The sequence below is a fragment of the Juglans regia genome, chromosome 6, assembly GCF_001411555.2.
Source record: "Juglans regia cultivar Chandler chromosome 6, Walnut 2.0, whole genome shotgun sequence".
In the NCBI taxonomy this organism is placed as follows: Eukaryota; Viridiplantae; Streptophyta; class Magnoliopsida; order Fagales; family Juglandaceae; genus Juglans; species Juglans regia.
Window position 1 is genome coordinate 34,185,122 of NC_049906.1, and position 16,362 is coordinate 34,201,483.

The 16,362-nt window shown below is 31.3% G+C and overlaps 1 protein-coding gene and 1 long non-coding RNA gene across 2 annotated transcripts; both read left to right on the plus strand.

Annotated features, from left to right (window-relative positions):
* Window positions 1-1,195: 1,195 nt before the first annotated feature.
* LOC108992102 (heavy metal-associated isoprenylated plant protein 47-like) lies at window positions 1,196-2,243 on the plus strand. The gene is made up of 3 exons (XM_018966551.2): window positions 1,196-1,334; window positions 1,610-1,688; window positions 1,882-2,243. The coding sequence occupies exons 1-3, from the start codon at window positions 1,329-1,331 to the stop codon at window positions 2,175-2,177; spliced, it is 381 nt and encodes a 126-aa protein (XP_018822096.1). The 5' UTR covers window positions 1,196-1,328; the 3' UTR covers window positions 2,178-2,243.
* A 3,083-nt stretch (window positions 2,244-5,326) lies between these two features.
* On the plus strand, window positions 5,327-9,294 carry LOC108992101. Its single transcript, XR_001996263.2, has 3 exons — window positions 5,327-5,930; window positions 8,627-8,664; window positions 8,873-9,294. It is a non-coding gene; the product is annotated as an uncharacterized LOC108992101 (long non-coding RNA).
* The last annotated feature ends 7,068 nt before the right edge of the window (window positions 9,295-16,362 follow it).

The window sequence follows — 16,362 nt, forward strand, 5'->3', positions numbered from 1 at the left end:
ATATTTTTTTAACATTCTTAATTATTAAGAAAAAATTAAAAAAAATATTAAACTTAACTAATAGTCACTTGCTTAACTATTAAGCAAATAAAAGAATTTTAAAAATAATAAAAAAAAAAGTAATAAAAGAGTGGTATGAAGATAGTAAGCCTATCATAATTCATAATGGAAAAATATTGGGAGTAGCCACTATTGGGAGCAGCGATTTTTAAACACCTTACGTGAGATCATCTAAATTACACATCTCTTAAATTTGAAATTAGAGAGGGAGCTAATGAGATAGCGGAGATGAGAGAGAGAGCGACGACGAGAGAGAGACCGAGATGAGAGAGAGAGTTGATGAGGGATGAGAGTGATTTGATGAGAGAGAGAGTCGAGGAGGGAGAGAAGATGAGAGAGAGCCGTCTGGTGCGTTTTGCACAAAAACAAAAAAATAAATTAAAATGGTGAGAAGCAGCCATGTAGTGTGTGCAATGTGTGCACAGCTACAGTGGCTGCTCTGTAGCACTACTCATTCATAATTACTTCTACACATGTCAATTATTGATATGGAGAAAATCATAAAATTTTAAATTCAAGATTTGAAATTCAAAAAAAAAAAATTTGTAAATAAAAGTGTAAATACATATAACAATACTCAAAGGATAATGAATAGAATGATGCAATTTAAATCAGACATAAACTGTTTTTTTAAAGAAAAACACTTACATCCTATCTTGAAGTGGGCTAGTTCACTTCTAGAGGACGTCAGGTCCTACCAATGGAAAGTGTAGCCACTCATCTTCCCTTATCCGCTTTAACATGCATCGTACCATGGCGGGCGGCCATGCTGAAAATACATTTATTGATCGGTTACTATCCTTGATGGGAATCGTTTTTAAATTAATTGTGATCTCAAATAATTTCATTTTTACGGATTCATATCAATCTTATTATTATTTATTTATTATTTAATTTTTTATTTTACTTAATAATTAAAAAAGTGAATATTAATAAAATTATATATTTTTTTAATTTTTTTTAGTGATTAAGAATGTTAAAAAAATATTTAAAAGAAAATGATAAAAAAACTTAAAATGAACTTGAGTAATAGATGGGTTACCTATCACTATCCTTATTTAAAACTAGACAAAGATGGAATAATAATTTCGATGGAGTAATGATTAGAAAATCGTGTTTACAAATAGACCGACAATTTCTTTCTCCAAAGACATGAGTAAGTACTGATCATTAGGCCGCTCGTGATCATCAAGATCAGTTGTCTTCTCTCGCTAGCCATCTGCGTGCTAGCTAGTTTCTTGTTGCTAATTCCTCTAGCTAGCTAAAACATGAAGGTAAGCCTTCTTACATGTATGTGTATATATATATATATATAATATATATGCACACCCATGCATGCAGAACCGTGAATACATGAAGCGAATTGAAACAATTGGTACCAATTAGTACGTACTTTTTGTTCTATATATATATATATATATATATATACGGCTTCATTCATCATCATATATACAGTTTATGTGCTTTTTATTTTTCAATCTGATCATCGTGCATATATATACATATATATATATATATATATGTATATATATATATGGTACTACTGCAGCAAAAGATAGTTATAAAGGTGCAAATGACCTGCGACAAATGCCGAACCAAGGCCATTAAGATTGCGGCCAAATCATCAGGTAATTATTTGCAGTACTTAGCTAGCTATGATCATGATCTGCGTATGCAAACTCGTCATGATGACTTTTCATCATTAGGTACGTACGTACGTAGTTACATCGATCAATACGATCGATCGAGGGCCGGCCGGCATAATTTTCATCAGAGGATATTATTTACGTACGTGGTTATTAATTAATAACTAATTGACAGGTACTGTGATATCGGTGGGAATAGAAGGGGAAGATCAGTTGGTGGTAATTGGCGAAGGTGTTGACTCCGCTTGTTTGACCCGTTCCCTGAGGAAGAAGCTTTGCTATGCCACTATATTAACTGTTGAAGAAGTAAAGCCGCCGGAGGAGGAGAAGCCCAAGCCGGAGGAGGAGAAGAAGCCCAAGCCGCCTGAACCCACGGCCTGCCATTGTCTATGCCCACCACCACCACCGCGTCCCATGTACTGCGAAGTCGTCTACCATGATCAAAATCCAAATTCCTGCCTCACCATGTGAACACCCAGATTAAATATTGTCTCTCTCATGATTATTTAATATTTGCATCCCCGATGTTAGATTGCATGATCAGGTCCTCATCATCGATCCATGATCAGTTTCAATTCCGGATATCCCTTTTTATTTGTGCAGGCAGTACGTACCACTTCATATAAATATATATATATATATATATATATATAAAATATATGTGCGTGGCTTCTTTTATATATATATACATACATATATATATATATAATTTATATATATGGTAGTCATGATGATCTAATAATTAAGGCTAGGGATGGATTTTAAAAGTGTAGGTGGAAATAATTATAAGGGAATTGATCATACTAGCTAGCATTGTTCATACGAAAGAGTGATTTTGGGGTCACTCTTTATTATATATATATATATATATATATATATAAATATATACTAGGAAAGAACAACATGCACTGCATGTATGTCCAATTTAATTTTACATAATTTTTTGTTTTTAAAACAAAGAAATTGCTTTTAAAAGTAGAAATAATGAATTATAGAAAAAAGAAATTCAACTCATCATCTCCTATACCTGACAATAACATGTGATTTCTCATTTTTATCATTCACTTAAAAATATATATATATATTGATGTTTAAATGTGTGTTTACACATGAGAAATCACATATTTGAGTGTGGTGTGGAGATGATGAATATCATTTCTTTTAAAAAAAATCATTTCAAATCTAATATCTTTATTAATTTAAATCTAGCCGATGATTTTTAAATTAAGTATTCTAAAATCTTTTAAATATTTTACCAAAATTATCAAGTTTTAGTTTTGCAATATTATGGTTAGTTGATGCCAATTTTTAATTTTAAAATCTAATATCAACATTACAAAATTAATGTGTACTTTTTTAATAACGAATATATAATCAAATTATAATTAGGATTAAAATAAATAAAAATGTCAAAATAAGTCTTTTAATAGAATATGATAGATTTTGAGAGTCTAGTACTGTTGTTTGGTATTATTGAAAAGTGGCTAACTAAATTTATAAAAGTGAATTCTTTAGTCAAATTTTGACCAAATGTATAGTTTACATTAACATCAAAAGTAGTACTATTAATTTTGACTCAATAATATAGTTTTGGCCAAATGCAGTACATGATCCATATATATATATATATATATATATATATATATATGGCTTTGCATAAGACAAATAATTAATTAATTGGGTACATATAAAAAAAAATGAAGCCAATCCACACATGAGGCGTAAGCCACGTGTTAGGTTCTTAAATGAGATCGAACTAATTCTTTAATAATTTTATAAAAATAAATTCACAAATTGATGTAATTTGATGTAATACATTAAATTGTAAAATTTATTTTATTATAAAATAACTCTAATGTCTCATATCAAATCATGATATCAGTTTATGAATTTATTTTTATTAAATATTTTTATAGTTATAGCACTTCTCTTTGTAAATATACCATATAATATATTAACTATTATATATATACACACACGTACCATATATATATATATTAAACTTCAAATTATACAAGTAGTACTGATCATGAATCGATGATGCTGGGGCCGCGGCTACGTACGTACGGTTCGAGACATATGGTGTACGTAGTACATACCTATGTTAATTGGCATCTTTGACAGAATTTATGATCGCTAAACGATATATATATATATATATATCGGTCAAGAGAAGTCAGTAGTGATCGCAACTCATCATAAATTAGCGGTACGTTTGATCAATTAATTAATATTAATGCATCATGTGATGATGATCAGCTTGGCTGTCATTTTCCCCGCGCCCTGGATCATGATGTTAATTAAATTACGCTATCTATTTCTGACCTCTTACTAATTTGGTTGGACAAGAATGAATTCATCGTGTTGATTCATATAATATTCTTTTTTTTTCTTTTTTTTTTCTAAAGATTCATATAATATTCTAATTGCATGCCTGCCTTAGAATATTGTTTAATTACTATTTTCAGGAAATTATAATAAATAACATGCATGCAATATCTCAACAACAGTACTCGAGGCATATTGCATGCATGCATGATATTAATGTTTAATTTACATGTAATCTTGTCCTTCCTAATTATATAAATCGCGCGTAATTTCTTTATAAAAGAGCTGGAGACTCTACTACTAGAAAGTGTAAAAAAAGTACTACAGATATTTTTAATAGGTTTTTTTTTAAAATTTTTTTATATAAAGTACTGCGTAAGACTTGCATATTTTAAATTTGTATATATCTAACATTAATTACTCCACTTGATAAGAATGCATGCCTAGGTTTTTATTTTTATTTTTCTTGCATCCATCGTGTAACCAATTTGTTTATTGAATATATTTTGATTTAGTATGATCACCATTTATATTGTATTCATCTCTCTTCAATTAAGATTACGTTTGAATAGTAAGGTATTTTTAAGTATTATGTAAATAACAATAAAAAAAAATATTGAATATCAGTGAATAATAGTGAAAAGTGTGTGCCCAAATAGTATTGAGATATTCTGATAATATCATTGTACCCAAACTAGGCCTAAATTGCATAGAAATTGACTATTAACACAAATTAATATTGTAGATCCAAAAATTAGCCATATTAATTAATTATAACAATATTTCATGATGCTAATTATGATCAATTCAAAGCATGCATGAGAGTTGACTGGTCTAGATTTTGAGACCCACCAAAGACCCAAAAAGGAACCGCCCATTATAAAGTGTGTGCATGAAGACCACAGACAGCTGCACATTTAACATTTAAAAATGATATGTGGAGTGATTTTTACGTATTTTTTATATATTTTATTAATGTGATCAATTGTATTATTTTTTTAATATAAATTAATTATTTTAACTAATCATATCAATAAAATGTATAAAAAATACATAAAAATGATATAATATAGCAAAACTCTTTAAGGGCAGGTTTGGTAACCAAAACAAAATATAAAATTTTCATCTCATCTCAACTCATCATTATACATTTTTTAAATCTCTATACAAAATATAATAAACAATTCAACTTTTTCAAATCTCAATACATATTTTTTAAATCTCAAAATAATAATAATATTAAAATATAATATTTTAAATTTTAAAATAAAATACAAAATTCTCATCTCATCTCCAAACCTGCCCTAAGATAATTTCTGTCCCAACGTCCTTTCAAGATTAATAATCAATGGGTACCACAAAAATTCTCCAAGTGTATGGACCAAACCCTGGAGCACAAGTGTGGGGGACCCCTGGGGAAGGGGGTGGGGGCCCGAGCAGACCAGAACTCACCACCATCAATGGTTCAAGTTTCTGTCCAGAATTCCACTTCCAACAAAGCTATTCTCCAAGTCAAAAACTCTCCATTACTGCTGTTTTTCTCCTATTTTTTTTAGTCTTTTTCGTATTGTTTACTCCCATTATAAAGCTCAGATAGCAGAAACCGAACCCTTTCCTGACATAATTTGGGTCTGTGACTCTGTTTTGTGATAAAAGGGACATGGCTGATCACCGCAAGTGCCCATATCATTACTGCTGTAATTGGGTCGGGAGTGCTATCTTTGGCATGGGCAATAGCGCAGTTGGGTAGGGCTGCCGGACCGGCTGTTCTCATGACTTTCTCCTTCATCACCTATTTCAGTACTTCCACCCTTCTGGCCGACTGTTACAGGTCTCCCGACCCCGTCACCGGAAAGAGAAATTACACCTACGTGGATGTTGTGAGAGCAAATTTAGGTAAACCTCTATTTTTTGATAATCACCACAAACAATCTTCTGCATCATCATGTCCATTTACTTCTTCTGAATAAAACCAACCATTCATTTTAAATTGAAAGTGAGTGTTCCAAGAACACATCGCTTAAAGCAGAAAGTCACTTGCGGGAGTTCCCAAAGAAGTGTACTCACTGTCTTCCCATCTGATGGTAATCTTAATTTGATACCACCTGAACAAACAAAACTCACTGAGGTTAAGAGTAACTCATCTCATAGATCTATTTAAGGAAACATACACAGAGAAAACGAGTTCACAAGAAGTGATGAATCAATAAGAATATACCCTTGCTGAAACAGGTCAAGATTGTGAAACCTATGAATGTAAATGGCAATTTCCGGCACAGTGTCCAACATGGCCACCGGCTTAACCCTAGCCGGGCGGGGTTTTGCATCAGGCAACCTCTTTGTCGACCAACTCGTATAATTCAGACCAATGAACCACCCCAAACGTCGAAACATATGTAACCCACTTCTAATAAAACTTGCATCCCTTATTTAATCATACAAGTTACAACTATTCTTTCCCTCCATATCTCCCCATTTCCTTTCTGGATCCCATAATTCTCAAACAAATCAAATGAAAAGTTTTTCTTATAGGTATAATTCTCAACAAATCAAATGAACGGTTTCAAGCCTCTCACTTCACCGAGATGCAAGAATTTCACAGCAGACTACAAAAGTATTCAGTCTCACACTCTTTGCTTTATGAATCTCCTTTTGCAAGTTCTCAATCTTCAAGATCACATGAAGAAACTTCCAGAGCTGTGAAAAAAAGCTTGCAACATAATCAGCTGCAATGGGGAAAACTAAGGTACTTCTGAGATTCATGAAAAGTTCAAAAGTTACGCACCTCAAGAAACACCTAACGCTTCTTTAAGAATACGCAATTCACCGTGCACAAACTCATGGTGGCCGGTAGCGTTTCTTCCATATATATATTAGACATTTGTGTGCAAATTGAGTTTCTGTTGAAAAAAAAAAAAAATAGACATGTAAAGGATCAATTAAATATCCATAGTGGGTGCCCCAGCGAAATCCGTGAAATTACAGCGTTGAAACAGTCTCGGGGGCAGTAGAAGCTGCTTTATCATTTTAATTACAGGCTGGAGTCGGATAGTTTGTACATTGATTAATTAATTAGAGACGCTTTTAAATACGAAGATTTTTCTAACTTTAATAACAGCATCAATTCAAACTGGAAATCTGCCCCCACAGAGAATACACCTCGACCCATCAGCAACAAATCTCAATCCAATAACACATTCCCATTTTTTCCCCATTTTGACAGCATTTCGTTTCACCAGAAAAGCATATAAGAGAAACTCTACTTTCAACGGGGCCGGGGAACCCCAATGCAACCGACGCTCATTTTGATGAAAAATTTTCTTTTTTTAACATTTTTCTCCTTATCATTTCGTTCCCTCTCTCTTTCTCCATCGAACTTTTTTCTAACCTTCTTCCTCCCTCTACATTTCTGATCTCATGGCAAACATTTTTGAAACTTATATCACTTCCTAGTGCAATCCCTCTTCAATCAAAACATTTCTAACCCTCTTTAATCAAAACTTTCTGAAATAGAATAATATGCTAGTGTACTTCATGGCTCAATTTTTGAAAAATCTTTTGAAGAAGAAGAAGACATTCTAGCCTCGTTGCAGAACTTTAATACTTTTAACATTGTAAAGGAATGGGAGAATATGTTCATTGAGGCCCAATAATGATATTCCAGCCATTTTAGACTTATTCTTTCTTCTTCCAGTTTGATGGTCTTCTTGATTTTCTTTCCTAAATATATTTAGGTGTTTAGAAGGAAAAAAATCTCACAGCCCAATAATGTTCATTGCTGATATTCCAGCCACCAATGTAGCGGTTAAACCCGTCAAGAGGGTCCTTCCTGAGTGTCCTCGTCTCAGCCAATATTAGAAACGAGTTCCCTGCACTCTTCTCCGTAATAGACTTATTTGTGTTCCAATGCACCACCCCACCATATTCTTTCTGAACAAAAATCTCTATAACATCCAAAACCATGCACATACCAAAAATAGAGTCACATTTACGAAATAGATTGTTGTAAAAAATAAAGAAAAACTCTTTACACAATCGGCTATAGGAACTGCATGCGGAGAAACCGCATCTCATGTGGCAAAACGTAAACGATATCGTTCTCTCTCTCTCTCTCTCTCTCTCTCTCTCTCTCTCTCTCTACCTTTTCCTTGCATTTTAGAATTTCCTTACACCTTCCCACTCGAAATCCCTCTTTCCCTCATTTCTAGAGCTCCCTTCCATCTTCCCCCTTAGTCTTCCACCTTCCCAACTCAAAATCTACCACACAAAATTGACGACGGAGGACTTTCGAAGCCTCTCTTTCTCTCTCTCGTTAATTTATTTATTTTTATGATAAATTATGTGTGCATGTCAGAACGGTTGCAGAAGTAGAGTCACAGAGGGCAAGCTAGTTAGATGAATGAAAAAAAGTGAGCCAATAATTCTAAGGAAAAAAAGTAGAGGATGAATGATCCTACCATCTTGAGTCGAAGTACTCTGAGTTTGTTAAAGTTGATCCAACTGGCAGATTTGGCAGAGTACACCTCTATCTCTCTCTCTCTCTCTCTCCCCACTTTGAGTCTAATATATTTTGGCTCTTTCGTTTGTTGCAGTACAATGAAATTCTCGGCAAAGGATCTTCAACGACACTGTATGAATTTTAAATCCTTATTTACGTTTAAGTTTCATGAACACCAATTCTAGATTTTCCTTCAAATTGAACATTTTTTTCCTTCACCTTACTTGTTGCATACCCATCTTAGGTTTCTTCAAAATTTGAGCTCTTTTGGGCCTTTCTGATTGTTGTTGTGAATGAGCATTTGATATATTTGTCAGTTTTTGGTGTTTCATCATTGCAGTTACAGGGCATTTGATGAGTATGAAGGCATTGAAGTTGCTTGGAACCAAGTTAAGCTTTATGATTTCCTGCAAGGCCCTGAAAATCTTGAAAGACTCCATTGTGAGATTCATCTCCTTAAGACACCGAAGCACTCCAAACATTATGAAATTTTACACTTTTTGGGTTGATATTGCAAATAGGAATATCAATTTTGTTACAAAAATATTCACTTATAGGACTCTGAGGCAGTAAGCGTTTTTTTTTTTTTTTTTTTATGGAATCTTAGCAATTGCCTCATCTATTTGCTTGTTGAATTCTAGACCCGAAGAGGACGATGAAGGCGATCTCTTCTTTATTCCAGACTCAAAATTGTAGATTTTTTCTTCTAAACTCAGACGCAATCTCTTATTTCTTTTAAAATTTGAATTTTCCCTCTTCCCATTTTCGTCTGAGTTATGTTTTCACTTTTTTTTTATATATATTAGCTGCATGTCAACAAATTCCCCCACAGTTTTGCCCCTTGGTTGTCTATAGCAGTTTTAAAAAAGAAATACAGGTTTTAGAAAATAAAAAATGAAATAATTACCATTAAAATCACCTGGACTACGTAGCGTGTGGTGGACTCGAGAGCTTGCGAAGGCTGAAGAGGAAGACATATAAAGAAAGAAGAAAAAACAAAGGGTTTGATCTCACACATAACATGGTGGGCTCGCTTCTGTGTTTCCGCTTCTTGAGTCTGAATACACTTGGTCTTTTAGAGAATCGAGAGAGAGAAAGAGTGATTTAGCTGAGATCTTAAATTCTGTCATAGCCACATCATCTGATTACACACATCGGCGGTTGTACGTAGCAAAAATGAGCATATAATAAAAAACGATATCCTCGTAAACTACAGTGAAAGCAGACTGACAAAAAAACAAGAGAATCAAAAGAAAGAGCAAATAGCATCATCGACCGTACAATAAAAGCCATTAACAGGAAAATTGAAAACATAATAAAGGGAGCATAATACCGCATGGAGATCTGCAATTTCTGAAGGAGCTAGAAGCCTTCTTGCACTAGGGTTCATTCGTAGCTATGGAAAGGGCTCGGGTTGCAGAGGAAAGAAGGAGATCTCGGAGTTGTACGGTACCGATAGTACAAATATACAACTTCTTTTTTCCTTTTTTCTTTTCTTTTTTATTTTCTAGTGTTGACTTTTACGATGTTGTCCCTAACGACAAGGCCTGTTTCAGCGTCGGTGCGTTTGGGTTAGGCACTCAAAATTAACGGTCCGTCAGAGTCTGTCAATACGTTTACGACCAAAGCCAACCAAAACCCACTTGGTTTCAGCCCAATATGGTTTGATCCAATTATTTTTTTGGCCTTTTGTGCATTTTTTTTGAATAATTATGAATTTTTTAAAAAATAAATGGCAATTGTTCTGTTCAAAAAACAATTCTGAATTGAAAAGGAGAGGGAAAAAAAGTTTTGATTTATTAGGTATTTTTTCTTGATAAAAGGCAATAATGGGATTTTTATTTAATCGAAATAGAAATTCTATGCATAAATTACTATTCACTTTCACACTTTACACTTATAGTTCTTTTTTCATAGTGTGTGAATGTATTTTTCATAAGGTATGAGAGTTTTGTTTTTTGATAAAATATGGAGTATAAGGTAGTGAATAATGACTGATAAGAAAAAATTTTCTAAAAGAATATATGAAATTAGAATTTCACTGTCACTGATGTGAAAAGATGATTTTTTTTTTAAGACAGTAGTTTAAAAAAAAAATCAAACAAGGCCTAAAAAAAAGATCAAGTTCCTGACCATTAAAGTTGTCTTCTCTATACATCCATTTTTATTCATTTATTCATGCATTAGTGAAATGCAATGAAATCAGGTGTGGATAATATATTTTTTACACTATTGACATGTCAAGATTTAATTTATAAGAAATTTGAATTTTAAATTGCTCTTGCAAATCAAGTTTTGTAAATATGTATTTTACACACCAGCTTACAAAATAATATCGAATTAATGTTAAAAATAATTAAATGAAATCATGACTGAAGTATTATATATGTCATATTATTTATGCTAAATGCATGCCTGGCCTATATATTCATCAAATTAGAGTGTTGCTTGGTTGATATGCATTTTGGTTTTTTTTAAAAAGAATTATTCTCATCAGCAAATATTCATCACCTTACAATACTCCACGTCCTATAAAAAAATTATAAGTGTGAGATGTGTAAATAAATAGTGAATGATGTATAGCAATCATATTTTTAACATTTAATAGTTAAAAATCCAAGTACACAAATTATTACTGATAAATTTTTAAATTTTGTTTTTTAAAAAAAGAAAAGAAAAGAAAAGAAAGTACAATTTATCAGATCGAGGATGCTGATCATCATGTGTTCGATGAATTGTAATATTGGGAAATCTAGCGGGCCTTGAGGGATAACTTTAGTTGGTTATGTTGTAGCAACAACATCGTTATTGGTAGTTGTTGAAACTGACCGTTACCATCTTTTTTACTCTTTCTTTGCAGGGGGCAACCTAGTATATACTCCTTTATCTTAATTTACAAGATCGTCTTTAATTTGGAATTAAGATCATGAGTACCCTTTCTTAATTTACAATTTAAGCAAGCTCGATCAATATGGAGTCATATGATGTCTTTTTATCATATCATATATACATTTATATTGAAAATAATATCAAATCAAGAATTTGATTTGATTTTTATAATTATAATCTAATCACTTTGATCTGATATTATCTTGATTTATTTTTTATAATGAGTGAGATCATATTTTCCTATAAATAAGAATCTATGCCTTGTAAATATCTCATTTCAATATAATTTTTAAGTGTAATTGAATACAAGGTATAGATCCATATTTATAAGAAAATTACAAATAATTAAGGTAAATATCTTAAAATCAATATGATATCAAATCATAATTCTGATTTGATAATTATGAAAATTTGATATTATCTACAACAATTTGTTCTTAGGCTCCGTTTGGATTCAGAAACGGTTTCATCTCATCATTACAAATTTTTCAAATTTCCACACAAAATATAATAAATAATTCAACTTTTCTAAATCCCAAAACAATGATAATATTTAAAAATAATATTATAGCAATATTTTATTCAACTTTTAACTTTCATCTAAAAGTATCTCATCTAATCTCACTATCCAAACATGACCTTAATCTGATCTTTATACATGATGATGAGCTTACAAGTATCATTTTGGAGTTCCTAGCTAGAAAAATGTACTTTATAATATATAGTATGTCTAGATCAAGTATCGTGTTTTATTCGTGTGTAGACACTGTATATATATATATATATATACAACTTTTATGCATATATACATATATAGTATTTTATAGAGTATGTATTATATTTAACGTTTGGAAACACTACAAGAAAAATGAATATTTGTGACGAGAATAATTATTTACGACAAGAATAGATTTTTTTTAGTAGAAAATGCAAGTTCAATTTTATAACAAATAACTAGTCACAAATAAACATCTTTCTTGTAGTGAAAGATATATATATCTGAACTTCATGAGGTCTACGAGCTGCATGCATGATCTCGAACGTTGAAGTTAAAAATGGCATCTCAGACCCATGATCAAAATTAGGATTTGAATTACTTAAGCTATGTTTGGATGTTGATATAATCTTAGATGATTTGAGTCGATCTATGAATATGAGTACTTTGTAGATCTTATTGAGATGTATTTAAATATAAATAGATTGAAATATGTGTTTAAATATATAAAGCAGGTTAAAATTGGTTTAACTTTTTATAGGGAGTTAAAAAAATAATATATTCCATCAATAATTAGTTTAAAATGGTTCAAAATCATCTTGACATCAAAATATAACCTTAAAAGTACTAAATGGTCATGCTGACCCCAACCGACAGTTTCTTCTTTACAAAAAAGAAGAAGAAGCTAATAATATTTCACAAGCTGGAGGAAAAGTGAAGATGCCTAAAATTGAAATCGACAGGAAAAAAGGAATATATGTTCTTTATCTTTCCATTGACTACTTCAGCATAATTCCAGGCCGATTCCCAAGATTATTTTAGATTGGCTTTTATATTAATCTCCCGTCACCACCTTTTATGATCTCTATCTATCAAGCTTTTTCGTGTCTTGGCAAATTCCAGGAAAGTACCTTTACGAAACTGCATGCAGCTGTACCTTTAAATAATTAAAAAAAAACAATTTTATATTGTAAATGATTAAAATAAAAATATTTTTAAGTATTTACAACATAATAATTATTTATAACGATAATTGACTATTTTAATAAAAAATAATATTTTGGTATCGAATAACTAACTACAAACAAACGACACACATATATATATATAATTATTTTAATTATATTTTAGAGTAATATTATACATTATATTTTTATCTTATTATATATATAAAATGTGACATATTTATCATTATTGAACGATAAAGAATATAATCAGTCAATAAAGAATAATCTAATCATGATGATAAATATATCACATTTTATATATATAGTGATATGAAAATAGAATAATAGTGTGATATAAAGAATTTTTTTATTTTATACATATTAATTAGTGGCTTAATTCATGCATATCCATTATCCATCGACGCGGTTGACGTTCTTCACTACTACGTACGTGAAAAAAGATTAGAATGGAATATATGTAAAGAGTGACATAAAGCATATGAAAACGCAGACTAACATCCAGAAACTGGATTGGTACGTAGCAACAAACGTGGTCCCTTGGAAGAAGAAAATTATGAAAAAGGTGACAGTCCAGTACTGCAGAGAAAAAAATAAATAAACGACTTGTCTCATTCATATATATATAATATATATATATTTACACACACACTGATACTGCTTATAATAATTGATTTTGTTTGGACATGGTGGGCGCTAAGATTGCTGCATGCATGCATGGGGCTCGAGGTGAACTCGTGAGCCACATGGGCGCCTCAGATGTTGCAGTCAGAGGCATCACCCGTTTAAGAGCCAGGACCCCCGCCCACCCCCCCATTGCCGTGTCTCCTAGCTTAATTAATTAGCTTCTCGATCTCTCGATCGATCTGATCAACTTTGTTTATCGTTTTTTATACAAAATTAATATCATAGCTATATGATCTGCAGTACTCGTCCTTTTTTAGCATGCATGCATGAGGCAGCTCTATTCTCATCCTTACATATAATTCCTATCTCTTAAAAACTCGCGTCTCAAATATTAACTAAAAAATGTCTCCAATTATGTGCGTCCAATGATCCTTGCAATCAAAGATGAGTTGCAGAAATTAATGACATCATATATAGTAAAGTAATATTTAATATTCTTACAAATGTATTTTTACAAGTAAATAGTTAAGAGTATTGATATTGGCTTCATCAAAAGTCTAGCCAAACGTAAAATATGATAAATTTTATCAAAAGAGAGCTGTATTGGATTAGTCAAAGAGATAAATGTAAAACTTTGAGTTACAGTAAATGTATAGATTTCTTTAAATTTGAAAGGCTACTGTTTACTCATCAAATCTATTTTTTATTCACTTTTAATCTTCAATGATTTTTTTTATTCACGTTTAATCTCAAACTATCTCGTAATAATAATGTAAGAATCAAATTAAATTATTAATTAACATATGATTAATATAATTATAAAATATAAAAAATAAAATAAAATAAAATATTATTATTAAAAAAATAATATTATATTATTATTTTAATAAATTCAATAGTTAATTTAATATAGAGTTATAGAAGTTTTAAATATATGAAAAATATATATTTTTTATCAAAATTTAAAAATAAATTTAATGAATATAATAGTAATGCTAAGCCGAAACACGACACACGGGTCACACAGCTAGCTAGCTATGATCTTCACATAGTTGTGTCAAGCCAGCTAGCTACGAACGTACGGGTCAGAAAGCTGGATCTAATTTCAAGCATTAATTTCAAGTATAATTGTGTAGAAATCAGAACCTCAAGACGAGCACATCATGAGGAGGCAGAAAGGACATGCGCGCACGGTAGACCACATGCATGCAAGCCAGGTGCAAGTTGTGTGTGAAGTAGTACTGTAGCTGCTAGCAGTAGTACCATGCACGGTTCTGATATATAATATGCAGGGTGGCTGCGTCCTCATGATGTCATGCATGATCGAATTAATAAAAAGGCAATCTCACCCAAATTAATAGTCAAAAGCTGCGAGCTGCTGCATGCTGCTTGACTATCCCTGGCCAGCACAAGTTCTAGTGTTAATTAATATAATATATTATCTATAATATAGAGTTTTGCATCATACCAATAATTAATTAATTAATTGGGTACACAAAAAAATGAAGCCAACCCACACATGAGGCCAAAGCCATCTGTTAGGTTAATTCTTTTTTTTTTTAATTTTATAAAAATAAATTCATATAATTTAATATAATACGTTAAATTATAAAATTTATTTTATTGTAAAATATATCTACAACAAATATCATTTTTTTTAAAGGGACTGTGGTTGAAAAAAGTACATGCTTAGTAAAAAAAATTATTTCTCATCAATTTATATCGTGGGAGACTCGTGACATATAACTGGTGAAAAAAAATTCTTTTATTAAATATATTAAGAAAAATTCCATCAACTATACTATAAATTGTTATAGTATCAAGTTATGATATATACTAGTTTATAAATTTATTTTTGATAAATATTTTTATAATTGTAACACTTCTCTTCGTAAATATACACTACAATAAAACTAGTTATTTGTTACTAGTTAATTTCAGCGAAATGATTATTTACAGTTAAAATGAGTCTGTTTTGGTCACAAATAGTCTTTTCACCGTAATTAAATAGTCGTAAAAACTCATTTTTCTTGTAGTGATACCGCATATATATTAACTATTATATATATATATATACACACGTACCATATATATATATATATATATAAACTTCAAATGATAGAGGTAGTACTGATCATGAATCGATGATGATGAGGCCGCGGCTACGGTTCGAGACATATGGGGTAGTACGTACCTATGTTAATTGACATCTTTGATAGAATTTCTGATCGCTAAACGTTATATATATATATATATATATATATATATATAGGTCAAGAGAAGTGATCAGTAGCGATCGCAACTCAGCATAAATTAGCGGTTAGATTTAATTATTAATATGATCATGATCAGCTTGGCTGTCATTTTCCCCCCTGGCCTGGATCATGATATTCATGTTAATTAAATTACGCTATCCGGCTGGCTGGCTATAAGCTACCTATCTATTTCTGACCTCTTGCTAATTTGGTTGGACACGAATTAATTCATCATCATGTTGATTCATATATATAATATTCCAATTGCATGCCTGCCTAGCGTAGAATATTGTTTAATTACTATTTTAAGGAAATAATAAATAACATGCAATATCTCAACAACATTCCAGGCAGGCATGCATGTGCATGCATATATTAA